Below are 20,811 nucleotides of genomic sequence, written 5' to 3' on the forward strand. Positions count from 1 at the left end.
TTTGAACTGCACAATCAAATCAATCAAAAAGTTTTTGCACAAAGTGCAAGTTTTGCTTATATATGCTTGGGCGTTTTTTTTTTTTTTTTTTTTTTTTTTTGGGGGGGGGGGTATTTATTTATGTTTTTTGGGTTGACATTGTTATTGTATGCAGTGCACTATTTTCTTAATAGTTTCTTGTGTAGAGATGTTAAAGCAGTGGAATACTAGTCTAAGGTATTAAAAAAATAATAATAACTACAATTCAGTATTCAATATTCTGCCTGTAAAGAGATATAATGTATAATTAGGTTCTGATTTATTTGTTGTGTGAAATGTTCCAATCTAAAGAAAGTTAATGAATTAGAAGTGGTGGTGGTGGTAAGGCAGATGAATCAGAAAGCCTTTCACATTTGTGTGTTGTCGATTTTATGCTGAATTTCTGGGAGGGGAAAAATAAAGGTGGAGTTCTCCTTCAGTATCAGTTTAATGTTGTCTTTGATGGTGCAGTATACAAACGTCAGAAAATGTAGTTTATCTGTTTGTTTGGTTTTTTGATACTGTAACAGTTGCAGCAGTTTCTGTTGTGTTAGCTTGTGGAATGTTTTGTTATGACTCTTATCTATTGATGATTTTGATATCAGTTTCACGGGCCACTGAACTGACCATCCTTCCTTCACCACTCCCAAAAGATAAATGGAGCTCCCAGTCGATTCACAATGAGGTCACCTGTGTTCTGGGTGGGAGACTGAGATTTACTCAGTAAAGTTATCATTCCTGTCCTGTGCTTATCAGCCAGTGTTTCATAATCAGTATCAGGTTTGGCACAGCTTTGGATTTTTAGCTCCTTAATAGTTTTATTGATTCCGGGGAACTCTTTTATAATATGCTTCTTATCTTAATGTAATTCCTGAGAAATACTAATGCTGACCTGCTGTTTTTTTTTTAAATACTGTATTGTAACGGTAAGAAAAACAGGGTTTTGTTTTTTCTAAACTCAGTCTCAAATGATAATCAGTGTAAGCAATGTGTGTTGATGACTGGGGCTGGGTTAGTCACAGGACGACAGCTATTTGACAAGCCTTCTGTTGTCCCATCAGAATGTGACGCAAACTGAAATGTCTGCTTTGCATTTACTGCACCTCAGCAGAGCTGTAGCACATACCTGTCTAATAAAACTAGGGCTTATGACCATTAGTCAAAATACTGTAGTCATGTACCTGCATTCTATATTCCATTGCAACCAACAGTTATTTTAGGTTCAGTTTTGATCAGGTCTTTACCTCACTGCAGCTGAATACACACACACACCATGACTCCCAACAGACATGGATTACCATGAATTATTTTCCTCCCTAGAAGCTACAAATCCCATTATTTGTTTTTCATACTAACACACAACTGAACAACCAACCTTTATCTATATAATTTTATAATCAAAAGAGAAGTTGTTGTTGTTCATTTTCAGGAGATGTTTCTGTTAATAAGAAATATCGGAGGTAAGAGCAAAATCATAGGAGAATAAATAAAAGGATTTTTTTAAACCCTAATGCTGAAAATAAGTCCCTTATTTGTTAGGAAGTGTTTGATGGGCTTTCCGACTATAAATTACACAAATGTGCTCCCTGCCTTTTACAGAAGTGCAATCCTGTATAAAACTAATTGCTCTTATGTTCCCAGTGACAGCTGATCTTAATATAGAAAGTTCATGTATAGAAAGTATTGTTGCCAACATCTGAATAAAAGGCTTTCTGTGATCCAGCATATGAAACAAATTTCTGCTGCCTCTTGAATGACTTATAGCCGACTTGGACAGTTTTTTGTGGTCTGAGATTTTGAAATTGGGAGTTTGGGTTTTGACCATTGCATCCCTTGGGGTTTGAACCTGTGACCTATGGCAAAGAAACTATCGTTCAAGTATGATTGTACCATGCGTGTCATTAATGTTTTACTTATGGGTTTTTAAGATCTCCAGGGAGTGAGATGGGGGCTGTGCTATGCAGGATTGCGTGAGAGCTCACTGATTGTACTTTTATTGTCAAGATGGAAATAGACAAAGGGTGGCTCCTTTCTCTAGACAATGAAACAATACAAAATAATGTATTTAGTTACTGTAGTTGAACCAGTCTGTTTGCAAAAAGTTGCTAATGATGTGATATTCAATGCCCCCATTCATGGATCAAAACTCTTTATAGAGAAATGATGAGAAAAACAATGTAACAATGATAATTGGTCAATTTTAATCCGCCGCTTTTGTTAGTCACTTATTGCCTGTTTAATAATGAAGGCATGAAAAGGTTTCAGCAGCATTGAGAATCTTTCAGTAAGCCATTATTAGACCCACTGGGGCTATTTTTAGCTTCCCATATATGACTGTTTGAAATTTTGGGAATCAGTGTAATGACAGTAATACAGCTGTAGCTCTGCTGGGAAATTTAAACCCCAGGGTGCCCCACACGTTTCTTTTGTCCTTTGTTTTGTTAAATGCCAAGATATCAGCCTACAGCTAGTGTTTTACCTGATCAGGACTGCAGTGTGTGGGTGCTCTCTAACTCTACTGCACTGCTCTATATGTGTATTAAATACAGTGGCTCCTGTTGACAGCTTTGAATGTGCCTTTATGATCACGGTTGTTACTCAGAACACTGATATCTTGATTAAATTATTTCTTTTTCATGTATTGATATTATTTGCCGCATATGTGAAGACTATAGAGTGCTCTTCTGTAGCACCCTACACTTATGTATTGTAATAAATTGCACAGTAATTTAATTATTTTTTTATTATTTTATTTATTTTTGATACAGTTTTTATTGTATCAATGGTCTTATTTTTATTTTCCTATTTCAGTTAAAATAAGTGTAGTCATACTTTGTTATGGATATTTTTTTATTTTTGCTGCTGCCTAGTTGTGCTCCAACTATACATTAAAAAAAAGTTTATGGTATATACTGTGTTGTAGTCTGCAAATATTTTTTGTCATATTTCTGAGCCTTACATTCCCTTATCTCTGTAGCCTTTGCTGTTATCATCATCATCATAATATTTGCCGCAAAGTCAAATCTTCATGGAAATTCACTTAACACGCTCACTCACATTTACCACAGTGCTCCACAAGAGGAGCTGTGTTGTGCCTCCCATCACTGTGTCCTTCTTACATAAAGGTTTTTTTTTTCTATCTTCTGCAGTTCTGTGTGCTGAAAGAGTGGGCCAGATGACGAAGACATACAATGACATAGATGCTGTTACACGGTTGCTTGAAGAGGTAAGTCCGTGACTGATCTGGTTGGTTTGAGGTGGGTGGAAGAGGCTGTATGGGTTATTCAGAGATCTGATGAGTATAAATAGAACAGCAGCATGATCCATCATACGTTGTGTGCTACTGCCCTAAACACTGCAATGTGTTTATTGATGCACACTATATATTTCCAAACTTATTGATTGATTTAAAGTGTGTTGTATGTAAACCCCCTTTTTTGTACAAATAAAATAATGTTTTAAGTGTGTGTTACTTTAAGTGTGTGTTACTTTTGTGACAGAAACATACACTCAGCAGTGAACTGATCTGCAGTGTTGACGTGAAACTGTGAAACACATTTCACAGCTCTGGTAAATAGAGCTTCAGAATAAGGAAGTGCAGAGTGGTTCTTTTCCTTGGGAGCACAAAGTATTTGCATATAATCTTCTTGGTTACTTAGTAAAATGAGCTCATATTTTCTTCTTCCCTGCCCTTTTTCTCCTTTTTAAATATGAACTTTGCTGTGGCCAGTGAGGCCCAAATATTTAACTTCTCAAGAGAGGTTTGTTTTATGCATTTTTCATTTTTCTCTCTGTTTCACTTTCTCTTTTAATTTCCCTTTCAATCTTCTTTGCTTTTGTATCTTTTCTCCATTTTTCTCTCTCTGTTTCTGCAGAAGGAACGGGACTTGGAGTTGGCAGCACGTATAGGTCAGTCCCTGCTGAAGAAAAACAAAACCCTGACTGAAAGAAATGAACTTCTGGAGGAGCAAGTGGAGCACATACGAGAGGAGGTGAGAAACACTGATATTATAATAGACTGCACTTTAACTGAACAGATTTTAACAGTGTTTCTGCCTCACGTTTGGTAACAATGAGCATTTTAGAATGCATTTTTTTATATACATTTGATAAATTATGCTGCTGATTGCAGTTCAGAACCTGGTCAGTATTTGGTGTCCTAAAGTAACCCCTGAGTGCCCCATTTCTATATGTTACAGGTTTCTCAGCTACGTCATGAACTCTCTATGAAAGATGAGCTGCTCCAGTTCTACACCAGTGCTGCTGAGGAGAGTGAAGGAGAGTCTGCAACTTCTACTCCGTCAGTATCCATCACTACATTTCTCTCTTTTTTCTGTATTCTGTCTGTCCCCCTGACTCTTCCAACATTGTGAACATTAAATGAACAATTGATCAATTTACCACTAAAATCTAAAAGAGTTTTAGAAAATCTGTTTTTATTCAATAAAAGAAAATGCAACTCTATAAAATGCAGCTTACTTAGGATAAAAAAAATCAAATAGCTTTGTTTTCCCCCGAACGAACAAGTTCATGGCCCTTAGAGCAGGTCCCCTGTGTGATGACAGCTATGTTTAAAATAGGTTTAGTTTAAAATTTGCATATTTATCTAATATGTTTTAAGGATAAGTCTCTATGGACTTATCTCTATGGCTTTTAGAGCCCTATTATAGAACTGTCAAATTTCCCACTTTTAATTGCTGTTCCACTTATTGCTTTTCACCTCTCTCTCTCTCTCTCTCTCTCTCTCTCTCTCTCTCTCTTTCACACACACACACACACCTGACTGGCTGTGAGTTTCTTGTTTTTCAAAAAGAAATATGCAGGGGAATGTTTACCTGCCTCTAAAATTGTATCATAGAAGTTGGTTGCTTTTAGGCCAATTGATGATAGTGACTGGCCTTGTAATGTTCATTGGACCCCCTGTTTAAACAGTACTTATGGATAGCTACATTCGTTTAACAGTATAATTTTACCATTATCCCACTGCAATATTGAGTTAGCAAGTAATTTAAGTTGCCCTCAAATAGGCTGATTAAGCAATGGACTGAGGAGTATTTTGTGTGTGTGTGTGTGTGTGTGTGTGTGTGTGTTATTGTAGCATCAGGCGGAATGAGTCCTCTGTGTCAGTTCCAAATTACTTCCCTCTGGACTCACTTCAGAAGAAGCTGAAGGACCTGGAGGAGGAGAACATCGTACTGCGCTCAGAGGTCTCTCACACATTCATTTCAGCCTTTACACACGTAATCAGTATTCTGCAGGAAAAGGCAGGAAGGATCACATAGCTAACGTATCTTATGTACTAAAGGACAGAAATAGAAGCAGATATTTGTTGTACGGTATGCAAATGAAGTGAAATAACTCTCCAGGGATTTGCCTGGCTGTATCTTCGAGCATCACTTATGTAATGTGTGGTACATATGGGAACAGTTCTCTCTCACTCAGCATGGAGTCCTCATAGTGTAATATAACACCACAGATGATGTCCCACTTATCTGACCTCAGTCAGGGTAGAGTTACGTTCTTTTACTTGCTGAATACTCCTGAACACCCAAACAGAACCATTTGTCCTGGATTCATTGGGGAAAAAAATATAATACTTGGCTCACATTGGTCATAGTTTCATATTAAAATTGAATGTGACATATTACCAGAATCAGCAATTAATATTTGTGTTGTTTTGAAGGTCACACAACCCCTGACGCTCTCTATTATGGTGTACACAGGTAGTGTGTACCGATGCATAGAGTACAGATGACACTCTAATGGTTTCCAGAGAACCAGGAACTGAAAGATTACACAGTAGTTAAAAAGAAAGAAATAGCAAAGTATACAGCGCTCTATTTCCATTAACAGAATACCTGTATTGTTAGTAAAACATAGTTCAGCTTTTAATGTGTTTATGTGTGTTTTTTTTTAGGCCTGTCACTTGGAGACAGAGACCATCTCTTATGAGGAGAAGGAGCAGCAGCTGGTTAATGACTGTGTAAAGGAGCTCAGTACGTACATGTGTCTACTGTGTAATCAGTGTTAAAATCTGCCAACACAAGGCTTCTTTTTTTATTTTTAATTTTTTTATTTTTCCCCTCTTCTTCTCTGGACTATGGGAGGAAACGAGAGCTCCCAAAGGAAACCCACACAGACAATGGGAGAACACTTTAAACTCTTCCCAGACAGCCACCAGACAGGCAGGTTCAAACCCACAACCCTGGGACCTTGGAGCTGTTTGATAGCATCACTACCTGTTCAGTCAGTAAACAGACTGTTTGCAGTAAAATTATTTAGATTTTGAGCTCATTTTGTTGACTCAGTCTATAATCTAAATAAATATATAATTTATCGATATCAATTTTATAAGGGGCATTCTTCTTAAATGCTACTGATCATTTGGATTTTTATTAGATGCAATATAGATTTAAAGGTTTGTGATTACCCAAAGTTTCTTCTGAGTCTGCAGTAACCATCTCAATTCTTGGGACAGCTGTACACTAGATGTTGGATTTGACTGGATTTAGACACAAGATCATTAGTGAGATTAATTTTAGCTCATACATGCCAGTTCAACACATCCCAGATGTATTAAAGAGTGATTAATCTCCCCAGAGAACCCAGTTCTACTTGTCGAAAGCACAGCACTAGGAGGCTTTATACCTTTCTAGCTGATATTTGGTACTCTGCATTCTCCAGAGCATCCTGTTTTAATTTCTATTAGAGATTTTACAAACTTCTTGCCAATTGACCACAATCAGCAGTGTGTGCCTTTAATATTTCATTCATTTATTGTCTGTAATCGCTTATCCAGAATTCACTAATAAGAAAGTGTGTTCTGTATAGCACTCTCTTGATCTGTGGGATTTTCACTCTCTTGTAGGAGATGCTAACCTGCAGATATCGTCCCTTGCCGATGAGCTGGCAAAGAAGACGGAGGATGCCTCGAGGCAGCAGGAGGAAATCACACACCTGCTCTCTCAGATCGTGGACCTGCAGAAAAAAGCCAAATCTGTGAGTAATTCCCTTTTATTGCTTTGGTTCTTCCCCATAGTTTGACTTGTGCAGTCTGTATTGTGTGAAGGCAGTAGTTGAGGATTGTGTTGTTTTGCAGTATGCAGTGGAAAATGAAGAGCTCAGCCAGCACCTGGGAGCTGCTAAAGATGCCCAGAGACAACTCACTGCAGAGGTAACAGTATTCCCACGTGCACAGCAGTTCTAGCTATATAGATGTACATATAGCAGCCTGCTTAGCCAGAGCACAAGGGGTTTTCTGACCACTGTAACTGAAAGAATAGATTTGCAGTGCGTGTCTGAGGGGTTTCACTGCCATGTATAGTGACGAAAATAGGAGATTAAGATTTGTATTATTTTCAAATGGTGTATTACACAATTCTAGCAGCAGAAAGTGATTTGAGATGTAATGTTGCTTATTATTAGTTTAACACCCTCTCTCTTTCTCTTTCTGGTTGTAGTTGCGTGAGTTGGAGGATAAATATGCAGAGTGTATGGAGATGTTGCATGAGGCTCAGGAAGAGCTGAAGAATTTCAGGAATAAGACAGTGCCTCTGAGCACACCACGCCGCTTTCACTCGCTGGGCCTCTTCCCCATGGTGAGAGTTCATTAAAATGAATATTAACAAATGAAAATAAATTGTAGAGAATATCGTTATTGCCAAAATATTGTTATATTATTTAGGGCCATATCTCCCACCCATATTTGCTTCCATGTTTAGTGGTAAAGTGTATTTATTGCTTTATTTAAGAAGGGTTGAGTTGAGAAGTAAATTCAAAAGCTCACTTGGTGATATTTATTTCTTCTATTGTGGCTGCCTTATATTTGTGCTTATTCCTTTCGCTTACACTGTGATTTGTGTTTCAGGAAGCTTATTTCCTTTCACAAGAATTTACATACCTGTTTGAATTATGCAAAATTAGTCAGAGTGGCACTATAAGAAAGACATCTCATTGTGTTTAATATGTGCACAGACGTCTATCTGACATTAATGTCTTTGTGTGTGTGTAAAAAATAATGATCAGGACTCATTAGCTGCTGAAATTGAAGGGACCATGCGGAAAGAGATTCAGATGGCTGACCCTGAAGTGGAAGAGCAAAGGTACCCCTGTCATATGCTGTTGTTTGTCCATGTGCTGCATGTAGCCTTTTGTTGCTGTGCTCATTTGAAAAACCCTAGAAGTCTATTATCCATAGTTAGGTTTTATTTTTGTCCTGAAAAAGTGACTGCTACAGACGCTTTTTCTTCTTCTTTTCTGACCTTAAAGCCCTTGTTTGTTTTTATATAAATGTCTGTCTGCAGATTACATCCAAAGCGGGTGTTCCAGACCGTGCGGAACATAAATCAGACGGTTCGTCAGCGCTCCTTGGGACCGTCCCCTCTAAACATCCCAGGCTCTAATCAGACGTCCTGTATCAACTCCAGACGTTCCAGCTGTCTGAGCACACCCAGGTCCAGTGTGTATGGAGGAGAGGGACCCATCCTGGACAACCGCACCAACAGCATGATCTTTGAGAGCCAGTCTCCACAAGACGGGTGAGTGTCACCTTCAGCCTCTCGGATACAATTATTTTACGTTGACTGTATATCAAGTCTTTCACATGGTGATATACACTACCATTCAAGTGCAATTTGTAATATTATTTATTAATGAAATTTTTTTATTATTTATTTAATTCCTCAATTTAAAAGAATTTTGATGACTTTTTTATCATTTTAGCTTAATTGTTGGTGTTATAGAAGTGTATGAAATATGAAACCATGACAGTTTTTTTTTTTTTTCCCCACTCCATGTGTTCTTTCAGCTCGGAAGACTCAAACAAGAAGCCTGGCACTCCGGGCACTCCTGGCTCTCAGGACCTGGAGGCGGCTCTGCGACGGCTCTCTCTCCGCAGGGATAACTACCTGAGCGAGCGACGTTTCTTCGAGGAGGAAAGAGAACGCAAGCTGAACGCTCTGGCAGAGGAGAAGAGGGAGCCGTACGAGGACAGGGATCAGGGCAGTGGCAGTGAAGGGGGAGGCTCTCTGACCCCAGCCGACAGCATCATGTCTCTGGGCACGCTGCACTCTGTCTACTCCATCTACAGCAGCCGCTCCTATCTGCCCGAGAAGCTGCAGATTGTCAAGCCTCTGGAAGGTGACCGAGCCAAAGACAGGCCAAAGGCCCTGCTACTTTTAGACTCATTGTGGGCTCTCATTCACCACCATAACGATGACCTCTCCACACAGCACTCCTTCTACTTCAGACACACACACCCACGCTGCTGGTTTGAAATTTAATGTTATATCCCCAGAATGGCAGATATTTAAGAAAATGAATATATATATTATATAAAACAGGTGATTACAAATATATTCATAAAAGCTCAAGCAAACATTATTAAAAAAAATTATAACTTTTCTGGTTACAAACATATAGCTAATAGATTAAGCACTTTATGAATTATTTTTAGCCTTAATCCCAAGAGATTTAATATATTTGACTGTGTGAAATCCTGGCAGGGGTCTGCATAAATGCACTTTATATTCCCTCTCTAGGCTTTTTAATGTAGCATAATAGCATAATAAATGCTAGCAATGAATAGAATATTGTTGTCACATTAACATTAGGATGAATGGCACTGATCTAGTTCTGCTCTATACTGCCACCCACTGAAATTTATCTTAGTGTTTCTCAGCACTGTATATTTAACATTTATCAATATTAACTCATTCAAAGTGCTAATGATGGAGGAAGCTAATTTTGATTTGGTTCAGATATATAAGAATAGATAAATTGTATTATATATAGTAGTAATGTTTTTGTTGTTTGGTTGTCAGCATGAGCTTGCTCTCTGGTTTGGTTAGATTCTTTGAGCATTTCTTCCCTGTTTTCTTCTGTGTTTATTTATTCCTGCAGTCTTTCCTTCCACTTCCCACTTTACATTTGAACCACCTTGAGGTTTTTTTTTTTAAAACTTGTTTTTCAGACTGTTTTTAAATTCTCAAATAAATTCTGCATTGTTGTTCTCATATCCTTCATTTTCTCTTTCTTTCTGCCCTCTGTCTGGTCCTAACCCTTAGAGCAATACATGCACAATCAAACCTGGGATTAAGCATTGGTTAAATTAATCCTTTTCAAAACATTTTTGTAAAACTAAATATGCAGTAATGAAACTAATAATATAGTGTATTTATTTATATATGTTCTGTACCCTGTTTGGTAACTCCCAGCCAGAAAATAGTGTCACCTAAAGTAAGCCACAGCTCATTAAATCTGACATATTTTTGCTGCTTGTTTTCAAAGTATGCCAACATGAAGTACATTTTTTCTGGGCTTCATACTTTAGTTATTTCAGTCCTTCACCCTGTTCCAGCAAAGCCAGTCTGACTTGGCCTCCCATTAAATTTGCAGCAGAGTTTGTCCCTAAAGGAAAAGGTTTTTTTTTTTTAAAGCAGAAAACTCTTTAACAGTGAAGCTCATTGTTTCCAGAACAAGGGCAATATTCTGCTGTTTTATGAAGTGCTATAGGATTTTTATGAAGGGCAATTTCCACCTGGGTTTAATCTCTCAAATTAGTATTTGTTCTGGCTTGCAGACCAAGCAAAAAAAAAATTGTAAAACTTTTATAAGTTGCTATCGCTCATTGGTACATATTAATGTACACTGCACAGATTCATTGGAACTGCATTTACATTGATTGGACGTTTGCAGATATCTTGCTCACCATATGCTTTCTGTAAAGATAGTGTTGACAGTAGAGTTTCCCCAGTCTGCTGAAAGAATTCTTTAATGTCTGGTACTGAGTGTGTGCAGGCGACTGTCCACATTCTGGGAACACAAGAACATTTATTTATTTATTTTTATTGAACACTTTGTAGACATTCGTTTCATATGATGAAGTCATCTATGCTCATTCCATCTGACATCTCACAACCATATCAAAGCAGTTCTAAAGTTTAAAAAGATCTTGTTAAAAGTGTGTGGAATGTGTGTTTATGTCTAGTTTTTCTGTTTCTCTCTGCTCTCACAGGCTCAGCCACTCTGCACGCATGGCAGCAGTTAGCTCAGCCCAACCTAGGTGGAATTCTGGATGCTCGACCAGGCGTAGTGACCAAGGGCTTCCGGCCGCTGCAGCTGGACCTTGAGGAGGTTTACCAGTTCACGGATCTGGAGGAAGACGAGCCGGCCGAGCTCCGCTCTCACCCCACACTCTCTACCTCAGGCTTGGGCTCTCTGCCCTGCTCGCCCAACACCAGCTTCCTCCGACAGGAGGAGCCCAGAGAGCTGGGGGTCAGTGGGACAGAACTGGAGCTGCAGAAGTCTGCAGAGGACGAGGAGCAGTCATCCGGTGAGGGAGCGTCCTAACGCCGGCTCGAGGGCCGTCATTAACTACCCCATCGCCACTGCCCTGAGGAGCTCAGCGTGCTAGGGACATTTGCCTGTGTCACATGTCATCCCTGCATGTTACATACAACACCTGGCCCTGGGACAGACACACACGCCCACAGCACACACACCACTACCTCACCCTGCCCTGTGTGTGCTGCTGTGGTAGCTTTGAGTACAGTGAACTTTTTTTTATATATATATTTAAACTCTGTCCTCTTTTGGGCTCATCTTCATTCAGTTGACCTGTTCGCGCTCCACCTACAAATACAGTCTTTTACAATAAGTGTTGGTTAGATCTGCAGTATGTTTCTAAAAATCCGGAAAAAATAACAGAATTAAAAAGATTTTGAAAGTAACAACTACAAATTGTAGCATTAAATGTTGAAACATAGCTAGAAGTAGCAAGATTCTTTTGTTCAGGATTTTGTATTTTGTGCCATTTAACTGTAGACTACATACTGCATATATTTATGTAGCCATCTCTGTTGAGAGCTTTGTTTTTTGGCTTTATTTTTTTTTTAAAGAGTTAAAGATGAAGGAATGGATTTATAGGTGGAGAGTGGATAGGCCGATTTTCTACGAAGGGAACCTTTCTTTGTGCCGTGAAATGAGAATATAGTCTGAAAGTAGCATTGGTTTAATCTGCATTGTGAGCACTTTTTAATTCTAAGCTGCTTGGTTTAGAACTTAATGAACTTATGATGTGGTCTTAATTGACACGTGTTGGTCTAAACCTCACACTGATTTATTTCATTAGGTTTTATGAGAAATATAATAATGCTCTTTTGAGATTGAACCCTGCTACCATAGACTATATTTTCATTACAGGTACCTACCAGATTCATTCCTCTTGCAGTTTCCGTCTTTAAATCCGCATTCAGTTCAACGATCTGGGGCCAATTATCTTACAAGTCTCTGCCAGTCTTGAAATAGCTTTATATTTATCATCTGTCCAGTCATAATGTTTACTTAGAGATTCCAAAGTTGGTGTTCGTGAAATCAGTGTATTGTTGCTGTTAAAACAAAACCTTGTGACTAAAAAACAAGTAACTTTTTAAGGAGCAAATCTAAACAATACGTATTTTGAATGGAAACATATTGAACAGGATTTTGATCAACATCTCGGTCCATTTAATATTTCCTACAAGAATTTTCTTCAAAACATAAAAATGGAGAAAAATAGATATTTTGTTTGGACAGCAATAATTCAGACCCTCATACTTGAATTAGACTTATTATAGTGATGAGCTACAGCATGTCTGTGTGTCACAGGACAAGTATACATATGCATGCCCCTGACTGAGCCTCAGCACCCGGCAAAGAGGTCATAGAGTGAAACGTGTGTGTTGCAGGCTCAGGTTTCGAGAGTTCTATTAAAATCTGAGTGTGTTAACTCACATGACTGAGAGGGCAACTCCAGAACTGACGTGCAGGTCACATTCACACTCCCTCTCCACTAACACTGACACTCGGCTCTCACAGACTGGAGCCATGCACTGCATTGCAGTTCATCAGAAACAAACTCGCACAAGGCTCCCTTTGGCCTATAGCTGTATGGGAAGGCGTTTAACCAAATGTAAACCTTAAAAACACTGTTTATTTTTTGCAATAGTGACATAGGAATAATGTGCATTAGGACGCTTATCTAACAATTACAACAATAACAATGTAGCAAATAAAAACTATATACCAAACAACAAAAAATATATAAAAAAATAAAATTTGAAATTCGATTTGACGCTGACACATGACTGTAATCAGCTCACTAGGCTTTGAGACACCAAGATTATCACTTCTATGCTTCTCTTGACCACAGTCCTATGCTGATGGAATCATTTTTCTTTCCTATTACACTGTCCTATGTGTGAATCTCTAAAACTGCATCAGGAGACTAATTGCATGGTCATATATTCACCTCCTAACAGACGAGAGACAGAATATTTTTATTTTGCCGTGCTCATAACCTGACTGTGCTGCTGCTGCAAGTGAAACACTCATGCATGAATTAGGCTTCCCTACCAGCCTGGTTGTTTGTGATCCATTTGAGTAAACAGCAACCAAAGAATGCGCTGGTATCTGATTGACTTTTGCCCTCGGAAATTGACCAGATAAGTTCAGCTTTGCTATGAGTATATGACCGCTGGTCCTATAAGTTAATAATTGTCCCACTCCCTGCAACATGCATGAAATCCCTCCACATCCTGATGTCTGAGGATGCACAGTGATATTGTGGTATCTGTATCGGCAAATTATTGTTCAAAGGAACACTTAGTTTGTATTTCAACCTTAAACTTACAGCTTCAGAATGATTGTGATGCCTCTGTCTCTCCCCCTCACCTTAATTTCAGAAGAGTGCTGTAAGATGAAAATAAACCCTGCAGCTGTAGTGGGAGCGCAGGAGAAAAATACAGAATCTTACTTGGAGTTCCCTCAAGAAGGTGAATGCCTCGGACCAGTGTTTCCATTTGCCTGATGTTTGATGGTATAGTTCTATATACAGCTGTGTGTGTTGGGCGAAGCTGTGATACTACACTAAAATATCTGCATTTTATACACTTTAGAAATACATTGTACATCAATCCAACTACATTTTTGGAAGTTTATCTAGTGGCATCTGCAGATACCTGCAAACTTCTAAGTGAAGCTTTGCAGCTGTTAACACACTCTCTCAAACCTCTGTATTGAGGAATGTTTCTTGTGTTGATCAATCTTCCAGTTCCTGCTGCAGTTTTAACCCTTTATGTTGTTTGTACTGGTGGATGAGTTTTTGTGTGTGTACTTGTACTGATCTGTTCCTCTCCCCTCTTGTTCTCCCCAGTGCTCTTCCCTGGTAAATGTCTGTCTCACACTAACTCTACCTACACCTTCACTACCTGCCGGATTCTTCACCCCTCAGACGAGCTGACCAGAGTTACGCCGAGGTGAGTCTTGCACTGCCTTTTTCTCACCACTGGAGGGCATCAAGTGTTCAGCAGTTTCTCTTAGACAGGCTTTACAACGAGGCTTTCACGCTCATTCAAAACAGAACGCCACAATGCACATCCTACTCAAGAAAGCCGGACCTTAATTTTATGTAATTGACTTAACACCAACAAGTGATGCATCAACAACAAATTGATGTGAACAATGTACTGAATAAGCTTCTGACAGATTAGATGTTCTGGCCTTTCGAAAGAGGTCTTTAGCACTTCAAAGAATTCAATAGATCACATATTAATTGCCATCCCAATGTTTAATGATCTAACGGATCTGTTTGGAAAGCTCCCTTCATTAAATACAACCACAAGGGCTGTATTCGGCCATTAATGTCCAATATTGTCACGGAGAATTGTTTGCCTAGGGTTTGGTTAGCCACACGGGATGTGAATGGCTCTCTGCAGGTCAAGTGATGATGAGGATGATGATGATTGTGATGATGCTGATGATGAGGAGCAGGAGATGGTGGAGGATGAAGAGGATGAGGCAGCACTGTACCATGTTGTTCTGAGGCCAGGCTTAGAGCAGGCTCTCTGAGCCACGCCCACTCAGGGTGAGACCTGGTCAAATGACCCCAGCATGAAGGGTCACAAGTGTGCGTGCATGAGCCTTTAATCAACCATTCAGCACATTAACTTTCTAACAGTCCTGAAGTCCAGAGCCTGAAGGTTCAGTGTTACAACTGCAGTGTACTTGCATTTAATGTACCACATTTTAACTAATGACCAAATGTTCCTGGCTCATTTTAAGCACTGCATGTGCAGTCATCAGTTTCTGTGTAAGAATGATCCACTTTAACTTGGAATGAGTTTGAAATACTGTTTAAAGAGCATCAGAAGACTGCTAAGTGTTTGCCAAATCTGTCTTTTGAACGCTTGAGTGATACAGAGTGTAAGTCAATATTTTGGGAATAGACTTTTCTGCAGTTAAATGTCATTCGTAACATTTGTAAAACTCATTTAACTATAGTAAATATGTAGTAACACAGCCTTGAATGTCTTGTTGCTTTTTATGTAATTGTGGTAGATTTTAATTTTCAAAAATGCAGTACATTTAAATTGAGTTTAATATTAATCATATTAAAAACACCAGGGCTCCACTGCACCCTCCAGGGGTGTAAGATAGCTACACAGCCAGCTACGTTCAGTCAGTCCTGGGATTTTGAATATAATTAATATTCATTTCAATTTAAATGTATTACTTTTTTACCTGACAAAATGTGACAAATTGAATCCATTTAAATTGTATGTAGTATTAATAATAATCAAAATACCAGGGCTCCACTTCTCTCTCTCTCTCTGGGGGATGAAAGATAGCTTCCCAGCCAGCAATATTCAGTCAGTTTTGGGATTTTGAATATTATTATTATTAAAATTCAATTTAAATGTATTAGTTTTTTTGTGATGGGGCACAATTAATACATGAATATGGTATTAATAATATTCAAAATACCAAGGCTCCACTTCTTTCTCAAATCCCAGCACTGACTGAATGTAGCTGGATGTGCAGCTTTACTCACAGCCCTTGGATTTGAACATTTCATACCAAAAGGAAACGTGGCCAGCTGTGTATTTATAAATTTTCAGAATTCGTATTTAGTGTTCCCCTCCAAATGTGTTGAACTGGCCAATGGCATCTAAATAAGTGGCCTTCCTTGTTCTGGTCAGTCGAGTATTAATTCATTATTAGCACAATGGAGTTGTGATGCTTTTGCTTGAACCCATTATAACAGTTTTAATTGTGACAGAGTGAACAATAAATGCGTTTCTGTATCTGTGGTAGTCTGATGGCAGCAGCACCCTCGCTGACCTCCTGTGTGATGACCAGTAGCATGCGCTCCACGCCAGTGTCCACGCCCTGCACCCCGCGCCGCCTCAGCCTGGCGGAGAGCTTCACCAACCTCCGAGACCACACCAAGACCACCAGCACCTCCTTGGGCCTGGTGCGCCTCCTGCAGGAACACGGCATCTCTGCAGCTGTCTACAACCCCCTCAGCTGGGACCGTGCCCAGAGACCACAGTCCCTGGAACCTACATCCTGCTCAGCCTCAGGTACAGCCAGCACCCCTGCGCAGGGCCCAGAAACACTGCCCTCTACTCCGCCAAACTCCCCCACCAGATCCAAACCCAGCAGCCCTGTGCTGCCTCTGGACTTCAGCCCCTCAGACCCACCCTACGAGAACTTCTTAGCCTCTAGGCCCGCCAGTTCCATTCTGAAAGAGATGCGGGGAACCAAGGCCCACTCTGACTCCCAATGCCAGACAGAAGTGAGTGTCCAAAACCTCCGTCTAGTGGACAAGGTGAAGCGCTTCAGTCTGGGCCCCAGAGCACTGACCCCAGGGCCGGTGCTAGGGCTGACTGGACCACCTTTTGGGGCCCATCCTGGCGTTACCAGCCCTATTGGTGGACTGCCACTCCCAGGGATGAGAAGAAACCGAAGTTACCCTGTTATGGTAGGGGCCAGCATGGCAATGAAAGGCCCAGGGCCTCCAACTGCAGACTTAATCTTGGCCCCCAAAAAAACTTCCCAAAAAACTAGCCTCATGGAGGAGTGAATGTTGCCTTCTTTTTTCTGTTTCTCCTGTACACTTTGTTGCAAACTCTCTCTCTCTCTCTCTCTCTCTCTCTCTCTCTCTCTCTCTCTGTATATACGTGAATAAAGTACATTACTTCTAAGACAGATCGACTGTGCCTGTAAAAGAGATTTATAGGTTATTTTGTATAGCAGCTGTGACTGTATTACCATTATTTATGTTGTTGTTATTTTCTGTCACACACGGTACAGTCCATCCGACGTTTCATCCCATTTCACTGTTTCTTAAAGGAACTCTTAACCACATTTACAGTTTTCCCTTTCCTCCCCAAGTGTACTTTATCAGCCGAGATGTGTTTACTCTCCAAGTAAGAAGTTTGCGATGGTGCTATGAGGCTAATGTAGGCAAAAATGAAACTGTCTGTTGCCCAAAAGTGTTTCTGACCGATATCATGTCAACCTCATAACTCCAACGCAAATCAGTAGAAGCAGAGACCTCTTGCCGGCGTGTCTACATTTACTGTGAAAGCCGAATTTGTGGAAATTGAATTCTGTGTAACTGAACTGTTCTTTAATCTTGACCTGGGCGCCACATGACTTACACGGTTTCAACTGTTCCAGCTCATCAGCTCTTCAAGAGTTTGGCAGGCAGTAGTTTAAACCCTGTAAGTCTGTGGATCCTCAGGAGCAGGATTTGGAATTTGTGCCCTGTTGTCTACTAAAACAAGTTTTTGCACTTGTGTGCTGCAAGAAAATGTAGCATATAAACTGAGAGGGAATACAAAGGCCCCCACCTGGGTTGCTGCCCACTGTAAGCACTTTTTGTTTTGAATAATTGTATTATAAGACCATATCTGTGTATTTTTATGTTCCATGAACCTGGTCTTCCTGAGCCCAGAGCACTGTGTGCTTAGAACCTGGTTGTGTTTCTGCGCGGTTAACTGAAGCACTGTCACACTTTTATGCTAATGCTAACCTGAACAACGAAGGGCAGTGGAGCTTTGCTAATGTCGAGAAAAAACTAAATTTAAATTCTGTTCGTACCCATGAATTAGCATTATTAGTACTCCTTAAGAAGCATGGTGTGGATTGTTCACACTAATATTCAAAAGTCTGTCTTTAGTGTATGCAAGTCCTTGAAGGCTTATTAAGGTGTAATATAGTGCTTATTACAATGTAATAAACATTTAAATGGCCCTTAATAGAGGGTTAAGACATTTGTACTAACTAGCACAACAAAGTGGAGCTCACTGTACTGTAAATCCTCTCCCTGTCCAGAATAAATGAAGAGTCAGTTGATAAGAGAGGAACATTTGACTGACGTATGAATGGTGAAAGTGGTATTGTGGTTTAAATTCATTGAATATTAATGACTGACTATTTCTCTTAATAGACCAAGGTTCTAAGTGTATGTGTGCATGTGTGTGAAAGGTAAATTCCGTTCAGTGATAAATTCATGCAACCTAGGTATGAAATTCTTGATTAAGGCAGGACATTTAAATCCAAATAGATGTTTAAAAAAAAGTCAAAATCTTCAATAGCTGTGGCCTGCCTGGGGAAGTTTCTGTAAGCTTTAAATGCATCCTGGTCATTGTGAGTTGTGTGTGTAAGACAATGAAATATGGTGCCTGATGTCAGTGGTTCATTATTTAGTTCTTTTTTGACTGACTTCCGTTCGAAAGGCTTTGACTGCCTCAGTATACACTGGAGTCAACACTGCAGCTATGAGTTGGAGTTGACTTTACCAAGGAGATTGTAAACTAGCTGGCAATTCAAGTGTTGGTTATATATGAAGGGTATTTAATAGTAGATGGCATTGTCTAGAAAGCATAGAGCCATAACTCTGTTCTGAAAGATGCCTGTATATATTGTTCTTGGTTGTATGCTTAAGATGGTGTGCACTTAATCATAACTTGAACATGCTATTATTGAATGTATTGCAGAACCACTGAGCTGTCTTTCATGACTATGTTCATTTCAAACAAGGCTTTTATTTCCTCAGATAACAAAAGGGAAGTTTTGCCACATTATGAACAATAAATAGGTGAGTGTGTGTGTGTGTGTGTGTGTATGTATGTATGTATTCTGATGGCCATAACCTAAATTAGTAAACAAAGACAATGAGACTTCTGGCAAACAGCAGGGGAAACACAGTGTAGTTATGCATTCAGGAACTCTTACTTGCAAAAATGTCAATAAACAAATGTTGATACAAACTTGGCTTTTTATTTGTTGTTAAATATCAATATCCATCAATATCCATATATCATTAATATCCATAAACTTCAAACAGCTATAGGTGTGGATGGATTTACCATTTTTACCGCTAGAGAGCGCTTTTTAACAACCTAGGTCATTTGCATCAGTGCTCTCTCAGTTTTAAACCACTGTTCAATACACACGATCTCTGTCCAAAAAAAAAACAAAAGCGTACCGGGAGCATCCGCGCACTCAGAAAAAAAAGGTACGGTACGGGTGCATTGTTGTTTAACTGTGTTAATGTACCTTTTAAAGATACAACAGTTTTTGTTACATTGCCTTCTCCAGAAGAGTAGAACTGTGTAAAATTAAGTCCGAGAGAATTAAACTGAGCATATGAAATTAGCACAAATATATACAATTAATATACAATATGTTACAATTATGTTCACTGACTGAGAGTACTGCCACAGTGGTAGTTTATCTGAGTGCAGTTTTTTAGTCATAGCAGAAACATTTTTTAAATTTTGTGATATATACCTTAAACACATTAAATTATTTAAATTAGGAACATATATATTCTTTCTTTATGCATGGACTTCACTAACCAACCAGCTGCTGGTTCCAGCGATCTTAACAAGCGGCAGACAGATCAGCTTTTCAGAATGGAACCTTATTATTTAAAATTTCCACAGTACATTTTCCATCAGATTGAGTTGTGGACTCTTTGGTGACCATGTCACTGAGTTGATGGCTTACCTGATACAAGGTCTTAACACTCTTCTCTGTTACAATATGAATGATCTACCTGAAGCTATAACTTAATATTCACCACATCTATTCTCAATTGGTGGAATTGGGAAAAGTGTCTAAATATTCATATACATAACTGTTCAGGTAATGAACCCCGTGTCTTAAATGAGTGTGGAAAGGTTAGAACAGCGCCAGATGAAAGTTTGGCTTTTGTGTGGGTTCTTCTTCTTGAAAGGGTTTTATTATATTTTGTAGTTTAACATCTCTCTCACTGAGGCCATGTTTTCTTTGAATCAGCCAAAATCAACAGCTTGTTCAGGTCTGTAAGCATTCCTTTAAACTGTAGACTCGTTTGCATTTTTAAGCTTGTGCTGAAGTATATTTAAATTAACAGGGAAAAGTTTTACAACATCATGTTGGACAGGGGCCCTGTAAAGAGTGTGTACCTGGGCTCTGGACACACTGAGGGTCTGATCAGGATGAAGCAGTTGCAAACATGAATGAATAGATGAAAAGTAATTGATCATTTGAAGAAGCAATTCAGGATATTACAATTAAAACTCACTATGCCGACTTTATGAGCTCCCCTGCAATTATATCACTCAGGACACAAACCCGTAACCATCCCTGAGCCCCACACACTTCCCTGCGAAGACCACAAGTGTCCAAACAGAAACAGAGTGCAGTCCTTTTTATCTGTTTTCATCCTTCCCCCTTAGACGTACACAAACTCCCAAGAAAAGACTGCTGACCACTTAATGACCCTGACATGAATTAATAACGAGGACAGAAGTCAATAAAGGGCACTGAAATATTCAAGTCAAAAAAGAAAAAAAAACAGCTTAATTGCAGCTGAAGGTGTGGTGTTAAAGGTCCCAACGCTGTCCCTTAACACTCTGCTCTTTTTCATGTTTAAGTGGGTGGCTGCTGTGATGGAGTCAGGGTCCAAACACTCCAGAC

At 39.3% G+C, this 20,811-nt stretch overlaps 1 protein-coding gene across 5 annotated transcripts in view; it reads left to right on the top strand.

Annotated features, from left to right (window-relative positions):
- The window catches only part of trak1a (trafficking protein, kinesin binding 1a), a 41,838-nt gene extending 22,736 nt beyond the window's left edge, over positions 1 to 19,102 (top strand). For 3 of the 5 annotated variants that reach the window (XM_066682456.1, XM_066682452.1, XM_066682454.1), the window contains 15 exons: positions 3,168 to 3,244; positions 3,894 to 4,010; positions 4,218 to 4,318; positions 5,117 to 5,225; positions 5,936 to 6,014; positions 6,887 to 7,017; positions 7,118 to 7,192; positions 7,479 to 7,616; positions 8,044 to 8,120; positions 8,322 to 8,555; positions 8,825 to 9,156; positions 11,033 to 11,350; positions 13,740 to 13,829; positions 14,210 to 14,312; positions 16,150 to 19,102. In XM_066682456.1, the coding sequence (XP_066538553.1) occupies positions 3,194 to 3,244; positions 3,894 to 4,010; positions 4,218 to 4,318; positions 5,117 to 5,225; positions 5,936 to 6,014; positions 6,887 to 7,017; positions 7,118 to 7,192; positions 7,479 to 7,616; positions 8,044 to 8,120; positions 8,322 to 8,555; positions 8,825 to 9,156; positions 11,033 to 11,350; positions 13,740 to 13,829; positions 14,210 to 14,312; positions 16,150 to 16,921 (2,727 nt within the window). In that variant the 5' untranslated portion in view covers positions 3,168 to 3,193 and the 3' untranslated portion in view covers positions 16,922 to 19,102. The remainder of the gene's footprint in view (positions 1 to 3,167; positions 3,245 to 3,893; positions 4,011 to 4,217; positions 4,319 to 5,116; positions 5,226 to 5,935; positions 6,015 to 6,886; positions 7,018 to 7,117; positions 7,193 to 7,478; positions 7,617 to 8,043; positions 8,121 to 8,321; positions 8,556 to 8,824; positions 9,157 to 11,032; positions 11,351 to 13,739; positions 13,830 to 14,209; positions 14,313 to 16,149) is intronic. The other 2 variants (XM_066682453.1, XM_066682455.1) reach the window with 2 other exon arrangements.
- The last annotated feature ends 1,709 nt before the right edge of the window (positions 19,103 to 20,811 follow it).

The sequence above is a fragment of the Hoplias malabaricus genome, chromosome 10, assembly GCF_029633855.1.
Source record: "Hoplias malabaricus isolate fHopMal1 chromosome 10, fHopMal1.hap1, whole genome shotgun sequence".
Taxonomy (NCBI): Eukaryota; Metazoa; Chordata; class Actinopteri; order Characiformes; family Erythrinidae; genus Hoplias; species Hoplias malabaricus.